Source organism: Nycticebus coucang, chromosome 11, assembly GCF_027406575.1.
Source record: "Nycticebus coucang isolate mNycCou1 chromosome 11, mNycCou1.pri, whole genome shotgun sequence".
NCBI classification, from domain to species: domain Eukaryota; kingdom Metazoa; phylum Chordata; class Mammalia; order Primates; family Lorisidae; genus Nycticebus; species Nycticebus coucang.
The window spans coordinates 21803195-21822592 of record NC_069790.1 but is presented as its reverse complement, the minus strand read 5'-3'; the positions used below and the strand labels follow the sequence as shown (position 1 = coordinate 21822592).

At 36.4% G+C, this 19398-nt stretch overlaps 1 protein-coding gene across 2 annotated transcripts in view; it reads right to left on the bottom strand.

The window, feature by feature from the left end:
- Positions 1–19398, bottom strand: part of DPY19L1 (dpy-19 like C-mannosyltransferase 1) — a 128916-nt gene that overhangs the window by 90039 nt on the left and 19479 nt on the right. For both annotated transcript variants that reach the window (XM_053609457.1, XM_053609458.1), the window contains exons 2-6: positions 14022–14046; positions 13323–13410; positions 9860–9997; positions 7772–7892; positions 6844–6937 (exon numbers count right to left, since the gene is read on the bottom strand). In XM_053609457.1, coding sequence (XP_053465432.1) covers positions 6844–6937; positions 7772–7892; positions 9860–9997; positions 13323–13410; positions 14022–14046 — 466 coding nt within the window. The remainder of the gene's footprint in view (positions 1–6843; positions 6938–7771; positions 7893–9859; positions 9998–13322; positions 13411–14021; positions 14047–19398) is intronic.

The following is a 19398-nucleotide window of genomic DNA, read 5'->3' as shown; positions in this document are numbered from 1 at the left end:
AATGACTTCCAGGAGTCTTGTGGTTGAGTCTTTGGGGTTCTCTAAGTATAAGATCATATCATCAGCAAAAAGGGAGAGTTTGACCTCCTCTGCTCTCATTTGGATTCCCTTTATTTCCTTGTCTTGCCTACTTGTATTGGCTAGAACTTCCAGCACTATGTTGAATAGTAAAGGTGACAGAGGACAACTTTGTCTGGTTCCAGTTCTAAGAGGAAAAGCTTTCAGTTTTACTCCATTCAGTAAAATATTAGCTGTGTGTTTGTCATAGATAGCTTCAATCAGTTTCAGAAATGTGCCACCTATGCCTATACTCTTCAGTGTTCTAATTAGAAAAAGATGCTGGTTTTATCGAATGCTTTTTCTGCATCGATTGAGAGGATCATCTGGTCTTTGTTTTTGTTTCTGTTAATACGGTGGATAATGTTTATGGACTTGCACATGTTAAACCAGACTTGCATCCTTGGAATGAAACCCACTTGATCATGATATATAAGTTTTGTGTTTTTTTTTTTTACAGTTTTGACCGGGGCTGGGTTTGAACCCACCACCTCTGGCATATGGGGCCAGCACCCTACTCCTCTGAGCCACAGGCCACGCCTGATGTATGACTATTGATAAGCTGTAATCTATTGGCTAGGATTTTGTTGAGACGTTTTACATCTATATTCATGAATGAAATTGAATGAGTGAAATTCTCCTTTTTAATTGGGTCTTTTCCTGGTTTGGGTATCAGAGTGATGTTTGCTTCATAGAACGTGTTGGGAAAGATTCCTTCCTCCTCAATTTTTTGGAATAATTTCTGTAGTACGGGAATAAGCTTTTCCTTGAAGGTTTAATAGAATTCTGGTGTGAAGCCATCTGGACCAGGGCATTTGTTTTATTGGAAGCTTTTTTATTCTTTCTTTAATCTCAGTACTTGAAATTGGTCTGTTCAGGAGCTCTATTTCTTCTGGGCTAAGTCTAGGGGGAGGATGTGATTCCAAATATTGATCCATTTCCTTCACATTGTCAAATTTCTGGGCATGGAGTTTCTGGTAGTATTCAGAGATGATCTCTTGTATCTTTGTGGGATCAGCTGTTATTTCCCCTTTATCATTTCTGATTGAGGTTACTAGAGGTTTTACTTTTCTATTTCTAGTTAGTCTGGCCAAAGGTTTATCTATTTTATTTATTTTTTCAAAAAAAACTCCTTGTTTCATTAATTTTCTGAATGATTCTTTTGTTTTCAATTTCACTGATCTCTGATTTGAGTATTGTCTTCTGCTGGGTTTAGGCTGAGATTATTCTTCATTTTCCAATTCCATAAGATGGCTTGTGAGTTTGTTGATGCGCGCTCTTTCTGTTTTTTTAAATGTAGGCATCTAAAGCGATAAATTTTCCTCTCAAAACAGCTTTTGCAGTATCCCACAGGTTTTGGTAGCTTGTGTCTTCATCGTTGTTATGCTCAAAGAAGTTAATGATTCCTCTTTTATTTCTTCCTACACCCAACTGTCATTCAACAGAAGGTTGTTTAATTTCCATGCCTTTGTGTAGGGTCGAACGTTTTTGTTGGAGTTGAATTCCATCTTTAGTACCTTACAGTCTGAGAGAATACAAGGTAAAATTTTAATTCTTTTGATTCTGTTGAGGTTTGTTTTGTGTCCTAGGATGTGATCAATTTTGGAGAATGTTCCATGAGGCAATGAGAAGAATGTATATTCTTTGTTTTGGGGATGGAGTGTTCTATATACGTTTATCAAGCACAGTTGTTCTAGGATTTCATTTAAGTCCCTTATATCTTTGTTTAATTTTGGTTTAGAGGATCTGTCCAGCTCTGTAAGAGGCGTGTTAAAGTCCCCTATTATTATGTTATTACAGGATAACATATTGCCCAGACTGAGTAAGGTCTATTTCAAGAATCAGGGAACATTTAAATTGAGTGCATAAATATTTAGAATTGAAACATCTTCTTGTTGTATTTTTCCCTTGACCAATATAAAGTGACCATCTTTGTCTTTTTTGACTTTAGTTGCTTTAAATCCACATGCATCTGAAAATAAGATTGCAACTCCTGTTTTGTTCTGAATTGTTTGCCTGAAAAATTGTCTTCCAACCCTAACTCAGAGTTTTAATCTGTCTTTTGAAGCTAGGTGTGTTTCCTGAAGACAGCAAATGGATGGCTTGTGTATTTTAATCCAGTCAGCCAATCTGTGCCTCTTCAGTGTGGAATTCAAGCCATTAACATTTATTGAGATAATTGGCAAGTGTGGCAGTGTTCTATTCATCTTATTTTGTAAGAGTCCATTGCTTAGTTTTATCTTTTGCATCAGTGTGGAAGTTAGGTTCTGTCCTTTTATTTCTGAGATGTTACTTTGCTGTTGATCCATTTTGATGATCAGTGTATAGAACAGGTTCAAGTATTTTCTGCAAAGCTGGTCTTGTTATGGCAAATTTCCTCAATGTTTGTGTATCAGTAAATGATTTGATTTCTCCATCAATTTTAAAGCTTAGCTTAGCAGGATATAGAATTCTGGGCTGAAAATTGTTCTGTTTAAGTAGATTAAACATAGATGACCATTGTCTTCTTGCTGGAAAGTTTCATTGGAGAAGTCTGCAGGGACCCTGATGGATTTGCCCCTGTAGGTCAACTAGCACTTACTCCTGGTAGCTTAAGGAATCTTTTCTTTTGTCTTGACTTTGGACAGTTTCATCACAATGTGTCTTGGGAAAGCTCGGTTAGAGCTGAGGCAACCTGGAGTCTGATAACCCTCTGAAAGGAGTGTGTCAGAAATTTTGGTGATATTTGGGAAATTTTCATTTATAATATTCTCTAGTATGGCTTCCATTCTCCTGGGGCATTTTCTTCCCCTTCTGGGATACCTATAACTCGTATGTTTGAACACTTCATAAAGTCCCATAATTTTGTCAGTGAACATTGTGCTTTCTCTCTCTTCTTTTCTGCCTCTTTAACTGAGTTATCTCAAGGGCTTTGTCCTCTACCTCTACGTCTGAGATTCTTTTTTCTGCATGGTGTAATCTGTTTTTGATACTTTCTATTGCATCTTTAAGTCCCCTAATTGACTGCTGCAGTTCCTTCAGCTCTGCTATAGCCTTTCTATATTCTTCACATCATTCATCTCTTATTTGATTCTGCTTTTGGATTTCCTTTTGGTTATTTTCCACTTTATCAGCAGTTTCCTTCATTGTTTCCATCATTTCCTTCATTGTTTTCATCATCTGTATTCTAAATTACCTTTCTGTCATTTCTAACATTTCTTTATAGGTGGAATCTTTTGCAGTAGCTACCTCATGGTCCCTTTAGGGGGTTGCTCTGGACTGGTTTTTCATGTTGCCAAGATTTTTCTGCTAATTCTTCTTCATGAGTGTTTTCTTTTATCTGTTTCCTTGACCTAATTTTCCTTTCGCTTCCTCTGGACTACGGTTTCAATGAGTCCTTTTGGTACAGGACAGATGGATGAGAAGATTGACGAGCAAGAAGGGAAAAAAGATTAAAAAAAGAGAGAGAGAGAGAGAGAAAGGAGAGGGATAGGTAAAAGAGAATATTGATAAAAAGAAAAGAGGCACAGAAAGAGGGACACAGGAGCAGTATAGGTGTACAGTAGGGTACATGACCCAACCTTAAAAACCCTCAATCTCTGGGGGTGCCAGGTTGGGTGGTTCCCTTGAGGGCAGCAGCTCTTTACTAGCCTGTTCGGACACAGTATCCCACCTCCACCAAGTAGAGAGGAAAGACAAAAATGCTATAAATCAAACCAAAACAAGCAAACAGAAAACTCTACGGGATAAAATAGGGGGAAAAAACAAATAAAAGGGGTAGAAACACTAGCAAAAATGAAGTTCTAATTGTTGAAAAATGCAACAATGGAAAATTATATTTAAACTAGAAAAATGAATAAAGAAAAGAGAAAAAAGAAAAGTCTATAGGGAAAATGTTGAAATTAAAAAAACAAAAACAAAGCAGTGTATGTATCTTGCTGGATATTGTGTGGGCAACAGGTGATCTTCTGGGGTTTGAGATGCTAATCACAATGCTGGTGCAGCTATACAAAATGGGACTGGAGGCCTCTGCTGATTTCTCAAACCCCACAGGATGGAGATCCTAAATCTCTCCTCAGCCTGCTTAAAAGGCACTTTAAACTGCTAACCTTGGCTAAGCAGAAGCTTTCCCAGGAAAGCACTTGTCACTGGGATCACTCCTAAGTGGCTATTCACTTACTCAGTGTGCCAAAACAGGTCTCACTCTATGGCCCCGAGGGCCAGGGCTATAAGGCATCTCAGTCCCGCCTTTAGGCTGCACAGTCACTGGATTACTCACTCCCGCCCGATCCTTGCTCTGCGACCTTGAAGGTGGAGCTTGCTGGGGCAGTTCTCCCACAATGGCTCCACGTGGCCCACAGCCCAACACTATTAGCTCTTTCTGGCTCAGCGGATCAGGATGGGCCCTAGACAACACTTAAAAGCCCTCCACACTCTTGACCAAGTTCTCCCAAGGTAGTTCAACTGAGTGCCAAGTGAAAAAAAAAAAAAAAAAAAATTGCTCACAGTAAGGCCTTTCCAGTTTGCAATCTCACTGCTGCTGTACTTACAGCTGCGGGCAGGATTAGACCAAATTAACAAACACTTGCCAGTTTTCCACTGCTTTTGTCCTCCTCATGGGGTCCAGAAGTCTCACAATGACTCGCTGTGTCCCCAAAGGGATGTTTCTGGGCAGATCCCACCAGCCTCTGAGAGATGCCTGGACTCACTGTGCCCAGTTGCAAGGAAGCTATTACTCGGCCTCCATCTTATCAGTCATCGACTAAATTGATTTTAAAACCCCCAATAGATCATGCCCTACAGTGTGACAAACACAAAATACTTCAGGGTCTGGTCAAAGTCCAGCATCTTATGAGATCATAACTCAGCTTGAATCCGTCCCTGTACTGGTCAAAAATTTACCATTTTATTCACTTGCTTTAGAATAAGTTTCAAACCATCCTAGTACCAAAGCTTTTCACCACCCAAGCCCAGCTGCTGTGCCTATCTTAATCTTCCACAACACTCCCTCAAGAACATGTAGCCCAATAAAACTGACCTACGTATTACTTGCTTCTTAGGACCCAGATTTTCCATCTTTGCCTCTCCCTGGGATACTTTTTTCCTCATTGTTTATTACCACCTATCCAAATACCAATACCCTTGATTCTCCAAGGTCAAGATAAAGTGGCCCCTGTACACAGAACAAATTTCCCCTGGCTCTGGAATTTTAGGAACTTTCCTATTTTCCATTACACACACCCTGTCATCACCTCCATCTCCCACCCTCCCCCACTCCCTTACTCTCAGAGCCAAAACACAATCTTAGAAAAGAAACTATTTAGTAGGTACTTTATGTGTTGACTAAACAACTGAATATGCATCTACCATGTAGGGAGAAAACTGCCTATCAGGCACTGTTGGGGCTGAGGATTGAGAAAGTTCAGGTCAGGGCCCAAACTACCTAGAACCCCTCAACCAAAACCAAAACTTTGTCTTCTCCTCACCAGATGTTGTGCCTCCTGTCTTTGAAAAAAGGTTATAACAAGCATTACAAGAAAACGACATGCATGTTTTCTTTAATAAATGTTTAAAAATCCAATGTTCAATTAAAAAAATAACAGAGTAGTATGACGCCCACCTTGCAGTCTTAACTATTTGGAAGGCTGAGGCAAGAAGATCACCTGAGCCCAGGAGTTCCAGGTTGCAGTGTACTATGATCACGCCTGTGAACAGCCACTGCACTACAGCCTGGACAACTCAGCAAGACCTCATCTCAAAAAAAAAGTAGTATTAAGTAAAGACTAGCAATTTAAGCTACCATGACATAGCTCACATTGTAACTTCCGTTATTTAAAATCTAATCTCTCAAATGTGATAAAGACGTATGGGCAATACTTAGCAAAATGAATATGTGTCACCAAGTTTCTCTCCCTTTGGCTCATCATACAAGCACACTGGCCCACTTTCTCTCAAGCCTCCTTTCTTGATTACATATTCTTTTGGTTATTCTTTATGTCTTATTTCAACAACAAAATCTTCCACTTTTTCACATCATCTTTTAATCATGCATTTCCATTTTAATATCCCCAATTAAATAATTAAAAGAATTTTCTTAGATCTAAGTCAGAAATATTAGCATCAAAGTGTCTGAAATCTACATGCAAATGTATTTTAAATTTATCTTTTAATAGCTTCCTCATTTGACAATATTTATCAAGTAACTGCTATATACTCAAACGCTGAGCTAGAAACTCAACAGATCTTTGAGGTACTAAACTGAAAATGCCAGACTTTCAAAGCAAAGAAGATGATGGGATAACAGCAGACTCAAAGTCATTATCCTAAGTTGAAGATGCCTATGAATGTATTTAAAATTTATTAAGTACCTTCACCAAGCTCTATTTAAGCCTCTAAAACAGGGGTGTCCAATCTTTTTTCTTTACAGCCACACAATGGAAAGATATGAATTGTTTGAGCCACAAATTAAATATACAAACACTAAGGAAAGCTGATTGGCATTAAAAAAAAAAAAGTCCATGCATACTCTTCATGATATCCCACACCACAGATAAGCAAAAAAAGTCCTCACAAAATTTGCATGCAGCCTAGGGGTCTCAGGTTGGACACCCATGTTCTAAAATAGCACTGGAATCCAATCATGAAGTTATACAAATGTGAAATAATTCTATAACTACAAGTAGATATTTTAGGAATGAGATTTTTATGACACTGATCTATCAGCTAATCAATAATTAAGTATTAACTAATCAACTGTTTTTATTATTCTAGTATACCTTATAAATACATGCTAAAATATTCTCTTACCTTAAATATGTGCCATATATGAAGAATAGTGCCATCATTAGTCCATTTAAAATAAAAATTACAGCAACATAAAAGCAAGCAGGATCTCCCAAACCTTTAAAAATAAAACATATGTTCTGACCATAAATTACATTAATCTGTCTAGCAATTTACATTAAGCCATGTCTATTTTGAAAATGGTAGATATATTAAATGGTTGCCTTGATTCCCATGTGAAAACCTGATACTACTGCAGAACACAGATGAGAACAGGGGAGTAGCTGTGTGGTTTTATAATAAGGCTACAAATTCACTGATACACCTCCTACAGAGTTAGAAGGTCTATGACTCCTATTTTTGAGTCTGGTTGGGCTTGTTACTGCTTCAGCAGAGATAGCAAAAGCAATACCACGTGACTTTTGAGGCCAGGTCATAAAAGACCATGCAGGGTACAGCCCGGAGCTTTGAGTTGCCATAGGAAAAGCCTAACTACTACGCTGAGGTACCTTGCTATAAAAAGAATCCAAGTCATATAGAAGGGCCACATGTATGTGTCCCAGTTGACAGTCCTTGCCGAGCTCAGCCTCACAATCACCCTAGCTGGAAGCCAAAACGTTGAGTGAAGCAGCCACTAGTTGATTCCAGTCTTTCTAGATACTTGCATCTTACTAGCAGAGCACCCCCTCCACACACACACACACACACACACACACACACACACACACACACACACACACACACACGATGGAGAGAGAGCACCCCTGCTATTGCCTATTCAAATTCTAGATATGCAGAATGCACAAGCATCATAATATCGCTGCTATTTATATCACTAAGTCTGGGGTAAGTTTATATTGCTGGGTGTGTAAGTTTATTACATTACAATATATTATACAATATATACAATTATGTTACAGATAACTAGACAATATTATAGAAAGACATTTACCTTCACAGCTTTCAATAGGACTGAGTCCTTCTCCTCTGGTAACTGTCCAACATATCTTGGTTTGAATACCAATCAAATCCATTATTTTGGTATAAATCCGGTACCAGCTAGCCAAGATTACCTATTTTTTTAAGAAGCAGAAGCATTACAGGAAAAGATATTATCCTCAACAGTTCTCATTACTAGAATATTTTTGAGATGTTTTAATAATTGTCATGGGGCAGTGCCTGTGGCTCAGTGGGTAGGCCACCAGCCCCATATACCCAGGGTGGCAGGTTCAAACCCAGCCCCAGCCAAACTGCAAAAAAAAAAAAAATAGCTGGGCGGTCTGGCAGATGCCTGTAGTCCCAGCTACTCAGGAAGCTGGAGATAAGAGAATTGCTTAAGCCCAGGAATTGGAGGTTGCTGTGAGCTGTGATGCCACAGCACTCTACCAAGGGTAATAAAGTGAGACTCTATCTCTAAAAAAAAAAATAAATAAATAAATAATAATAATTATTATTATTAAATTTTCCCTTTCTGTATCATCCACTTGACTCCCTTTAAATCTAGTAAAATGTAGCTCACAATCTCCTATGTCTTTACTGGTCAGACTTCAACTGTTCATCTGCAGATAAGAATAAGACATAATAAAACAAGTAAAAGATTTATGTTTTTCAAAATCTATAGAACTCTACAAGGGACAGAAAAGAAGATTTGAACAAATATAGTAGTACTGGGTCTCTTAAATAGACCTAATTTTTCAAGATGTGAAATTTCCTTCAAATTAATTCGTAAATGTAAAACAATCCTAATCAAAATCCTGAGTGTCTAAAATTTAACTAGAAAATAATGGAAAGAAAACAACTAAAGGGAAGGTCCCCAGATAGTAAACCTTATCATTTACAGTGATTAAAATGGTCTGAGACTGGCACAAGAAGCCCTTCACTGCAGCTGCATCACCGTTCAACTCTGCCTCCTGCCTTATCCTGCTTCCTTCATCCCCTTCAGGTGTTGATCCCAAGAGCACTCCTACAGACACTTCTTTTACGCAAATCTCCATTTCAAAGTCTACTTCCTGTTACTTCAACCTGAACACAAAATCCAAAAACAGATACAAGCATTGTGTTTACGATGACTTTGTAAATGAAAAAGTAAGCTACTAAAAATCAGTGGGAAGAGGACAGACCACTCATCAGTGTTAGGCTATGCAAGCAAAATTATCATTTTTAAAAAAATAATATTTAGATATCTACCCCACACTAAGCATCAAAACCAATTCCGCATAAATTGAAAATATAAATATAAAAATGGGATCCTAAAGATTTTTTACATGTATATGTAGAAGAAAAAACATAAGTTTAAAAAATTCATAGATACACTTCTGTACAGGAAAAAATACATACACATCATATACAAAGCTAGAAGCCAAACAAAAAACTATGTTTTATCTACATACCTTTATATTAAACATTCTATGTATAATGAATGAGGTCTTATAAAATATTAATAGAAATAGGGACATGAGGCATGAACAAGCAAACATTTCTAAAAATGCTAATTGGAATTTCAGCTAGTAGAACCTTTCTGGAAGGCATTTTGGCAACGTGTACCCAAATCATTAAAGTATGTATTCTGTTGAACAGTTTCACATCAACAAATTTATAGTTTTATATAGAGGGTAAAGGAGAGACCAAATGTCACTGCCCTTCTCTCTGACCTCCTGGATAGACTCACCTTCTCCCACCCTACCCCCAAAAGTACACTCAATTATACGAGAAACCCTAAAAGAGGGAAGAAACATTATGTGGCAAATGACATATGAAAGTAATAAAGCTCCCTTTCTGTAATCCCTACAAGCACACCAAATATATTACAGTTTTTGCATTTTCTAAACACTTACAATAATAGTTCCCATAGAATCAGTTAAAGCCCCCTCAAAATCAATAAAAATCAATAATCATTTTTCCATACACCTTTCCAAGACATATTTTCTTTAAAAAAATGAAGCAAAATTTAGCCTATTGAATTATATCTTAGATTTAGAATCAGCATTAAAACAAAAAATAGTTAAAAAGTGAAAAATCACAATTGGAATGAGTAACTTACCTCAGGGTAAAGATTGAACCTTTTTAATGTATTAATAACAAGGGGATATTCAGTCAGTTTGTCATTCATAATCATCCAGACTCCATTAAAAAATGAGGGTGCTTCCACAATAGTCTTGAAGTAAGAATAATATAGTCCCTGAAATAAGGATATGCTCTTGTTATAATAAAAGGTACATAATTGTTATGCCTCGTCTAAGCTTCAAAGAAAATTTAAAATATTCTGTTAAAAAACAAAACAATCAAGTAATAGCTACAGTTAATTTGGTCACATACAGTTTTCTGGTCACTAATAAATTCTAAAGATGAAAAACTGGGATTATCTTCATATAATCTTGTCCTAATTGAAATAATTGAAAGCAAAATATCTTCAAAAATAGTTTCAACGTTTAAAAATAACATGACAGCACATTTCATCTAAAAATTCCTATAACCCATACTACCCTAAGTGTTAGAAAAAGCTATCTTATAAACAGGGTAAGAGGTTTATTACAGAACTAAAATTTACCATAAACCAAGAACTCTTCCCAAGTCAAAAACGTCACCTCCAAATGCTTATCTGAATCCTCAAAGTGACACTATCATGCATTTTTTCCCTCTAGATTTACATGCAAAATTGCAAATGTGTTGAGAAGGCTACCTGATAATGTATTATTACATATAAATTTCATTCAGATACCAACTAATTTTACAGATCATTCTCCTCCTTATCAAGTTAGCATAAGGTAAGAACTCCATGGGAGAGGGGTTTTGGGGGGTGGTCCTATTTTGAGGAAAAGATCACTTTTTAGCTTGACCTATTACTTGAAAGAGATAGCAAGGGTGGAATAATACATGAGACAAAAAACACCTAAGTACAAGAAACCTGGGGGAGTCTAAGTGGCAGTATAATGGAAGACAGACAAATACAAGATACAAATTCAATCATACATGCAATTTTACCTACAGCTGCCCTGGCAGCCAGTACCATTAGCTACCAGACTCTGAATTGTGCTTAAGGCTCATAAATACAAAAAAGTAATATCCATCCAGATATTTATTGAAAAGAAAAATATGATCTTAATACTATGATGTTTTAGCTCTAAAATAAACATTTTTAAAATTGTGTTTCCTACTATAGTGCATTGTACTGTCCCTCTAAATTTATGCCCACCAGAACCTGTGAATGTGACCTTATTTGGAAACAGGTTGCTTGCAGATATAATCAAGCTAATAAGACGTCACACTGGATTAAGGAAGACTCTAACCCAACACAACTAATATCCTTAAAAGAAAGAAGAGGTAAATTAGGGCACAAAGACAGACCCACGGGGGAAAGGCTATGTGACAATGAAGGCAAGAACAAGCCAGAGAACGCCAAGGATTGCCAGCAACCACCAGAAGCTGGGAAAAGGAAGAAAAGGATTGGGCCATGCAGCCTCCAGAAAGAAGACGGTCCTGTCAACACTTTACTTTCCCACTTCTAGCCTCTAGAATTGTGAGAGAATAAACTTCTCCCATTTTAAGCCATCTAATATATTTTATTACAGCAGTCCTAGGAAACTACACTTCTCTTGTTTCATAGAATTTGGGAATAATGTAAATGTTTTATTTAATTATAAAACAAAAACTTAAAAATCCCTAAATATCAAAATAACAACACAAGAATTCAATACTTATGACGGTAGGAAAGAATTTCAAGCAATTTTAAGATATAGTAATTTTACTGTATATCCCTAGAGGTATATACTCTAGGCCAAAACAAACTAAGAAAATTATTTTACACTGTTCTCAATAATCATACTTTTCACTAATACTTTGTACTTTTATTTATAATAAATAGTAATTTGAAACCACGATTCTCATACTAAAAGATACAAATTAAATAAGTAAAATTTTAAATTATAAAAAGAAATCTTATCCTAAATTTGAATTGTGAAATAGGAATATAAATCTATGATATATTTTCTCTTGAAAAAAATTCATTTCTTTATTCTGTTCACTAAAAAGGCCTAGACACAATGGCCAGTCTAGCAGCAAAGAGCAGCTTTAGCACCAAGACTGTCGTCTCTAAATTCATTTGCCACCAAAAGCAATGAGGGGCTTCTTAGAAAACTGGTTGAAGCTAGATCTGGGAATAAAATGTCTTATAATACTTGATAGTAAGGAAGCTAAGGAACACTGGTAAAGTCACACCAAGAGCAAGCAGAGCAAACTATAAGGGTTTTCACTAGCTAAAGAAGGAAAGTTTACAAAGTATGTTAAAACCCATCACAAGATAATGACACACCATAGGAAGGTTACCAGTAGTCACCCCTAGAAGATGCTAGGGAATCTACTTATTTTTATGAAAACTAGTAAATAAAAAGAAGGAATCAAGCATTTTCCTATCTTTCCTCTACGAAGTATATCTCAGAAAAACCAAAAAGGTATTCTGGGAAAGTTCTTTATAAAACACTTATAGTGGACAGAGATAGTGGTTAATGACTATTAAATTAGCACTATGGGCGTTGGAAGCAGGAGGATCACTTGAGCCTGGGAGTTCAAGTCTGCAACAAGCTCTGGCTGCAGTGACTATGCCACTGCACTGCAGCCTGGGCAACAGAGCGAGACTGACTTAGGGAAGAAAAACAAAAGAATGACTTAAAAAATTATAGTTAATAAGTACAAGAAAAAAAGAACAGATGATCACAGTTTGGCAATTTACTGAAATAACTGACTAGGCTGATGAAAGGTCCATACACCAACACCTAAAGCCACTGAGCAATCCTAGCATCACAGAAGGTAAGACCGCCAAATATGGTGTGCTCCTCGGTGTGATACTACAGCAAGAGCACAACACAACCTAGGAAGTGTTCCTGCCAGGAAAAAAGTCAACTCTTCAGTTGCCAAAACTCTGACCCATCAATTATCAGTAAACTTGGGACAGATAAATATAATAAACAAGAATTACTGTGAGTAATTCTACAGGAGAAATGACCTGGAGTCTTTAACAAATAAATAGCAGGAAAAACAAAACAAAACAAAAACAGGAAGAGGAATTTATAGATTAAAAGACTTAGGAGATACATCAAGTAAATGCATCACAGCATGTAGACATTGTTTCGATGCTATTTCAAAAATGTAAGTCAGATCATTTAAATATGAATTTTTTATTTAGTGATATTAAATAACTATTGTTAATTGTTTTCAAGTGTGCCAGGGTTAGTAATAAAAGAAAGAATTTTGTCTTTTGAGATAATTATGAAAGTATTAACAGATGCGATAATATAATGTCTAGGAGCTCCTTTACAAAGAGCCAGCTGAGTGGAGGTGGAGGTGAAGAACACTGGCTGTGTGCTGGCAGCTGTAGAAGCAGGAGGGTGGGGAGGGGGTGTTATGTACTCTTTCCACTTGGAATAGCTTTTTGAAAATTTCCATGACAGAAAGCTTAAAATTTGTGTAATTTCTAAAATACTACAATAGAATACCACATATAAACTAACCATTTCAGTGCGAAAAGCCATCTCCCTTTCCAAAGTTGAGAGGTGAGAAAAATGACGATCATTTTCAAAGAGGTGTGTTATATGGCTCCTGGAAACACAAAACAAAGCAACAGCATTAAAACTTATCCTACACGTATTATTTTTAAAAGTAACTCTAAATACAAAAATCAAAGAATCTATTGTAGATAATTTAGTAATAAAACCAAGAGTATCCATATTTGTTTTCTACTCAATACAACTTTTCTACTAAAATTTCTATTAAGGAAACACATTCAAAGTACATTTTAAAATTAAAATGCACCAGAACATTTTTAATGAAGTACAATAAAAGTATAAATTAAACTATAAATGTCATTGGGTTACCATTTCAGAAATATCTAATGAAATTCATATTTCTATCTAGAAGATTAAAAAAATGAATCTTCTTAACATGAATACTATATTAATGTTAAGTGAGGTAGAGTGTCAAATATAGCCTCTTTAATAATGGATCTCTTTTTTATTATTAAGATTATTCTGGCCCTGATTTACCAATTAAACCGACTATTGTGCTACATCTATTTTATATATCTATAAATCCATGTATATATGTATATTCATCCTTACTATGCTGAAATTATTCCTTTAAATGCACAGAGAAAAGCTTTGGTAAATTATAAATATTTGCATAAAATACCATAGGAGAAAAGATAATCTTACCAGTGCAATACTGCTGCAAAGGTAGCTAGAAGAAGAAAAAAAAATTACATTATTATTTTAGCATAAAGAAATATTTTCACCTTACAGAAAAGCATTTCAAAGAGCAAATATCGAGATGTGTAAATGTTGCATTCTTAGGGACTGGGGAAAGACTATTGGTTCCTCAAAAAAAGCTACAGGGCTATACTTACAATTCTAGAAGACTGGACATAAAATAATTAAGCATATAGCTTCTATTTTCATTCACTCAGTCGATTTTCATTCATTCAGCAAAGTAGACATTGTTAGACATGCAGGCCTAATATTTCCCAAACACTATACAGAAACCATTAGATAGAAACTACTACTGATAGAAACAAGAGCAATATACTCATGGGAAGAATTAACTTTCAAAAGAATAGAGAAACATGGTAGCTTGGGGGCACAGGACTAGGGGTGGGACAAAAGAAGGAACTACCATTTTTACATACTACTGCAATGTCTGAAATTTTATGATAGATATTACTCTTGTTTTTTTTTTTTTGTAGAGACAGAGTCTCACCTTATCACCCTCCCCTCGGTAGAGTGCCGTGGCGTCACACAGCTCACAGCAACCTCCAAGTCCTTGGGCTTAGGGGATTCTCTTGACTCAGCCTCCCGAGTAGCTGGGACTACAGGCGCCCACCACAACGCTTGGCTATTAAACAGTTTAAAATGAAATAATGAGGAAAAAAAGAAGAAGAAAATAAAAGAGAGCAAGCTAATAAAAATCAGTGTCATAGGATCAATAGCTCAAAAAAAAAGAACAGCTTGCCCTCTGTTCAAGTCCAAAGAACATCTTAAGAAGAACCCAGAAAGCACCATTTGGTTTCCTTGTATCACATGATACATCTGATAGAAGGCTTCTGGCTAAATAGCTCCTAACTTAAGTTTATGAATTATGTTTCTGAATTAGGAAAATAAAATATGCACTGATGCCTGTAATCCCAGACTGATGCCTGTCTTACCCTTACCCTTAAAATAGTATTTAATAATATTTTGTAATTTAAAAATATATGTTACCTTAGAGACATAAATGGTTACAAAAGACAAAGTTATTACTTCTAGATCACTGAAGTTATAAATATTTAATTTGTTATTTATATTTTGATCTTTTCAAGGTATTTTGATCTTTTCAAATTTTAATTTTTTCCTTATTGACAAACCTGTTTTTTGTTTCCTTCTGATTTCTGTCTTTAAAAATTTCATCCCACCATAATAAAATTTGGCATTTGAATGATTGAGCTATCATTTTCTGAATAAATCATTCTTCTCTCACTGAATGTGAATGCCACCTTTATCATACTGAAGACCTGTCACACTTTGATAATCTCTGTGTAATCATAACTGGGTTTTCACTTATAAATTAATTTGAGAAGTTAGCTCCACGTTTGCAATATAGTCTTCATATCCATAAGCATGATACATACCTTTAATTATTCAAATTCCTTTTTAATTGCCCTTGAAAAAAATCTAATAGGTATTGTTAATACATATTTCTGAAGTTTCCCCTGGAAGTTTAACACTTTTTTTCTGTTAATAGTCATGAAATCTTTTTTTTTACTACACATTACTAGATATTATTATTAATTTATTTTGTAATATATTTTCAGTTCATTCACTAAACTACCAATCAATTCATACAGTTTTGAGCTTATCTTTAATTCTTCATTTTTAACATTATTTACCAATGATAATTTTGCTCCTTTTTTACAATTTTACTAATAAGTTTAATTTTCACTTTTGATAATAATAAACTTATAGAGTAATAATAAATAATTCTGGTAAAAGAAGGCATCATTGACTTTTGCTGACTTTAACAGCAATACATTGCACATTATGCCATTAAGTTGGCCTTTGACCATCACAATTCTGGAGTGATAATTAAGATTTGTCAAGGTCATCATCCATCCATGTCCTTAAAATGTTAATACCATAATTTCTCAGAAGAATGAGAGGTACAAGATACCTTTGGTACCTTTCTAATTTAATTCCTTTAAATTGGCTCCCTTTAGCATTAGACAGTAGACAATCCTTGGAGTAGGAGTACCTAGCAAGAGAATGGTACTCTTTTCTAATCTCCAAGGTCCAATGATTTGACAGATTATGTTATGCTATTACATAGGCAGGATTTTAAGAAGTACTTTACTTGAACTCACTCAATAGGCAGATCATGTTATTACATAGGCGGAATTTTGAGAAGTGCTTTACTTGAACTCGTTCAATATGTTCTCACATATAACAGCCCACAGTATACAGACTAGAAATTGAAGCACAGAATAGTTACGTAACTTGCATAAGAACACATAGCAGGTAAACCAAGAAAGGGAGGCGATTCTCAGAATTCTGTCCTGTACTGTCCTGGCCTAAGCAGAAGAGGATGAAAGGAAGACAAAGGAGCCTTACTCCTAAAGTATTCCTGTTTCCCCTCCCTCATTTTTAAAGATAAAAGGGAAAGGGCCTGGTCCAGTGGCCCAGGTTTGTAATCCTAAAACTGTGGGAGGCCAAGGCAGGTGGACTGCTTGAGCTCACGAGTTGGAGACCAGCCTAAGCAAGAGGAAGACACTCCCCACACACTAAAAATAGAAAAAATTAGCTGGGCATTGTGGCAGAAGCCTGTAGTCCCAGCTTCTTGGGAGGCTGAAGCAAGAGAACTGCTTGAGCCCAAGAGTCTGAGGTTGCTGTGAGCTATGATGCCACAGCACACTACCAAGGGTAACAAAGTTAGACTCTGTCTCAAAGAAAAAAAAGGAAAAAATGTTATAATTCATCTGTTGATATAAGCAGCACATTTTATAAATCATTAATTTTTGCATAAAAATATAGAGATATGCTTTATTTAAAAATTGAAATACCGTCCTAAGAAGCAAATACTGCTTTGTGAGCATATAATTTAAGAACGGAGACATAAAATAACACAAACTTTTGAAGGCACCCCTAAAGAGCTTTTCTTGCCTACTTGCCTACAGAAAGGAAAATCTCAAATTATTTTCTTTAAATTTATTCCAGAGATTTATCAACCTGTCTGTATCTTTTGGGAGTGTAACAAAGTTGGTAAGCCGTTTTTTCCACTTTAACACATATGCCAATTTTTGGCCTTCTAAGAAACTGAGATAAATAATAGCAGTTAAAAAAAAAAAAAACATAAGAATACCATATATTCAAAAAATAATAATAATAATCCAAACTTATTCTATAAGAAAACAGTGTTCAAGGAGAGGTTTCCTTCGTAATCTAATTCAAAGCATCACAATCCTTATGGCTGACAATTTTAAAAGGCTCTTATAATGTTGCTGGCAGCACACATATTGCTTACACTCTAAATTATACACTCTGGAATACTGCATTAACTCTCATGATTGAAGAAACTTTGTATCAGATTATATGTCACATTATATCAATTTTCAGTCTTATGAGAACTGAAAGGACTCTTTGCTGAAATTACTCTTCTCCTGTTATTAGAATCTTGTTTAAACAAAAGAGATTGGAACTCCCTAAGGACAGAAACAATGTTTCACCAAACTTTACTACAGTACTTAACCAGCGCAAAGCTCAGCACACTCAAGTGTTTATTGAATTGAGTACAGCTTGATATAATTAAGGGAGTGACGGAATGAAACAATTCAAAATCATGTCCACATAATAAACCTAAATTAGGGAGGGGTGTGTAATCATCTTTTTCACAAATGAGGTCTCCATTTACTTCATGCAAATTAGACACCTTATCTACATGTGGCCCGCTGCCTAGGCCTCCAGATATCTTGGCCCAGTGGGCATTTCTCTTTCTGGGTCCTGTCCCTGACATAGGTACTCCCCATGGTGGCCGTGAGGTTTCTTCCTGGTCCCAGTTCTGCTCTTCCAGTCACTCACGCCATTGCCCCCTCTGCCAGCTGCCAACCCAGGATCAGTGGCTGCTATTGTTCTTTCCAGCAAGTCCCATGTCCTGGTCAAGCAGAAAGGGGAAATTTCCTGCCCTACCCCCATATCTGGTCTCAGAGAGGCAGGCAGGAAGACAGGACAAAGGAACTGGATGGAGGGTATTTCCCTAACTGCTCTGCTCAATCCTCGAAGCCCCCAAATTTCCCTGCCTCTTGACCAGCACACTAACCTGCTCTTGCCTCTTCCCTTATTCCAATCACCCTACCAGCAGCCCTACTCAGTTGTCCTGGGCCCTTCCTAGACCCCTCCCTGGGGATCCTGGGGAATAGAGCCCTAGAAGCTGCATTTTTAAGATTCCCCAGTTGAGTCTAATGTACCTTAAGTTTGAGGCCCACTGTTCTTGTTCTCTTACTCCTGCTCAAAGTGTGAGAGCCCCAGGAAGACAGAGTAGGCTTCTATTTGCCCCTCTGTGATCACCTGCAGGCTGCTCTCCCAAAACTACAGGATGATTTCCTGACTACAGAAAAATTTTCCCATCCACATTACATTGTTTCCCTTACATGTACACTTCATAAATAATATTTGACTTCAAATTCACAAAGCACCTTCACAAACTCTTGATTTTCCCAAAAACCTAGAAACAGGGCTTCAAAAAGGTTATTTCCACCAAAGGTACACAGCTTATAAATGGCCATAACCAGACGAACCCAGGTTTTCTAATTCCAAATCTAGGTCTCCTTCCACCATGTCTGAACTGCTTCCTTTCCCATCATGGGTATTTGATGATCTTATAACAAAATTAATATGAAGAAATACAGTCTAAGTCCAACATGATATACAAAACATGAAATACATGAAATACAAAAAAATACAACCTATTCCTAAATTGAGGTTAATCCATACTAAAAGCATTCTAAAGACTTTTGGCCCGAAGTGACAAAATGACATAAAACAAGGTTAACTCCTTAACTTTTTCTAAAGAAAGTTTTCAAATCAACCTTAACAAATTCTATAATCAACTCCCTTTTGATACTACAAATTATTTCTTACTATTCTAAGGGCCTATTCTGAGTTTTAAAGTTTCTTTCCAAAAGAAACTTTTGGAAATTATATAGTATTGGTCTCCCCGTTCCTAGAGGCTCAAGTCAGTTTCTTTAAGTGTATGGATCTTAGCATCTCCTCCCCTGGCTTGAAAAGCTCCATGACTTTCCACGGCTCACATCATAGAGCCCGCACTCTGGCCTATTTCCAGTCAGTCCCCACCACCTACCCTTCATTCTGGACACTGACCAACAATCCTCTAAAACCCAAAGTGCCTTAGTGACTCCTTGCCTTTCTTTATTACTGCCTGGAAAGCTCTCAAATCACCCTTTAAAGTAGAAAGAATACACATGTGGAATTCTGTGCTGCTTGTCTTGCTACCCCAGCTATAATACCTCTAATATAGCCTACCTGGTCACAGCACACACCAGTTTCCTCT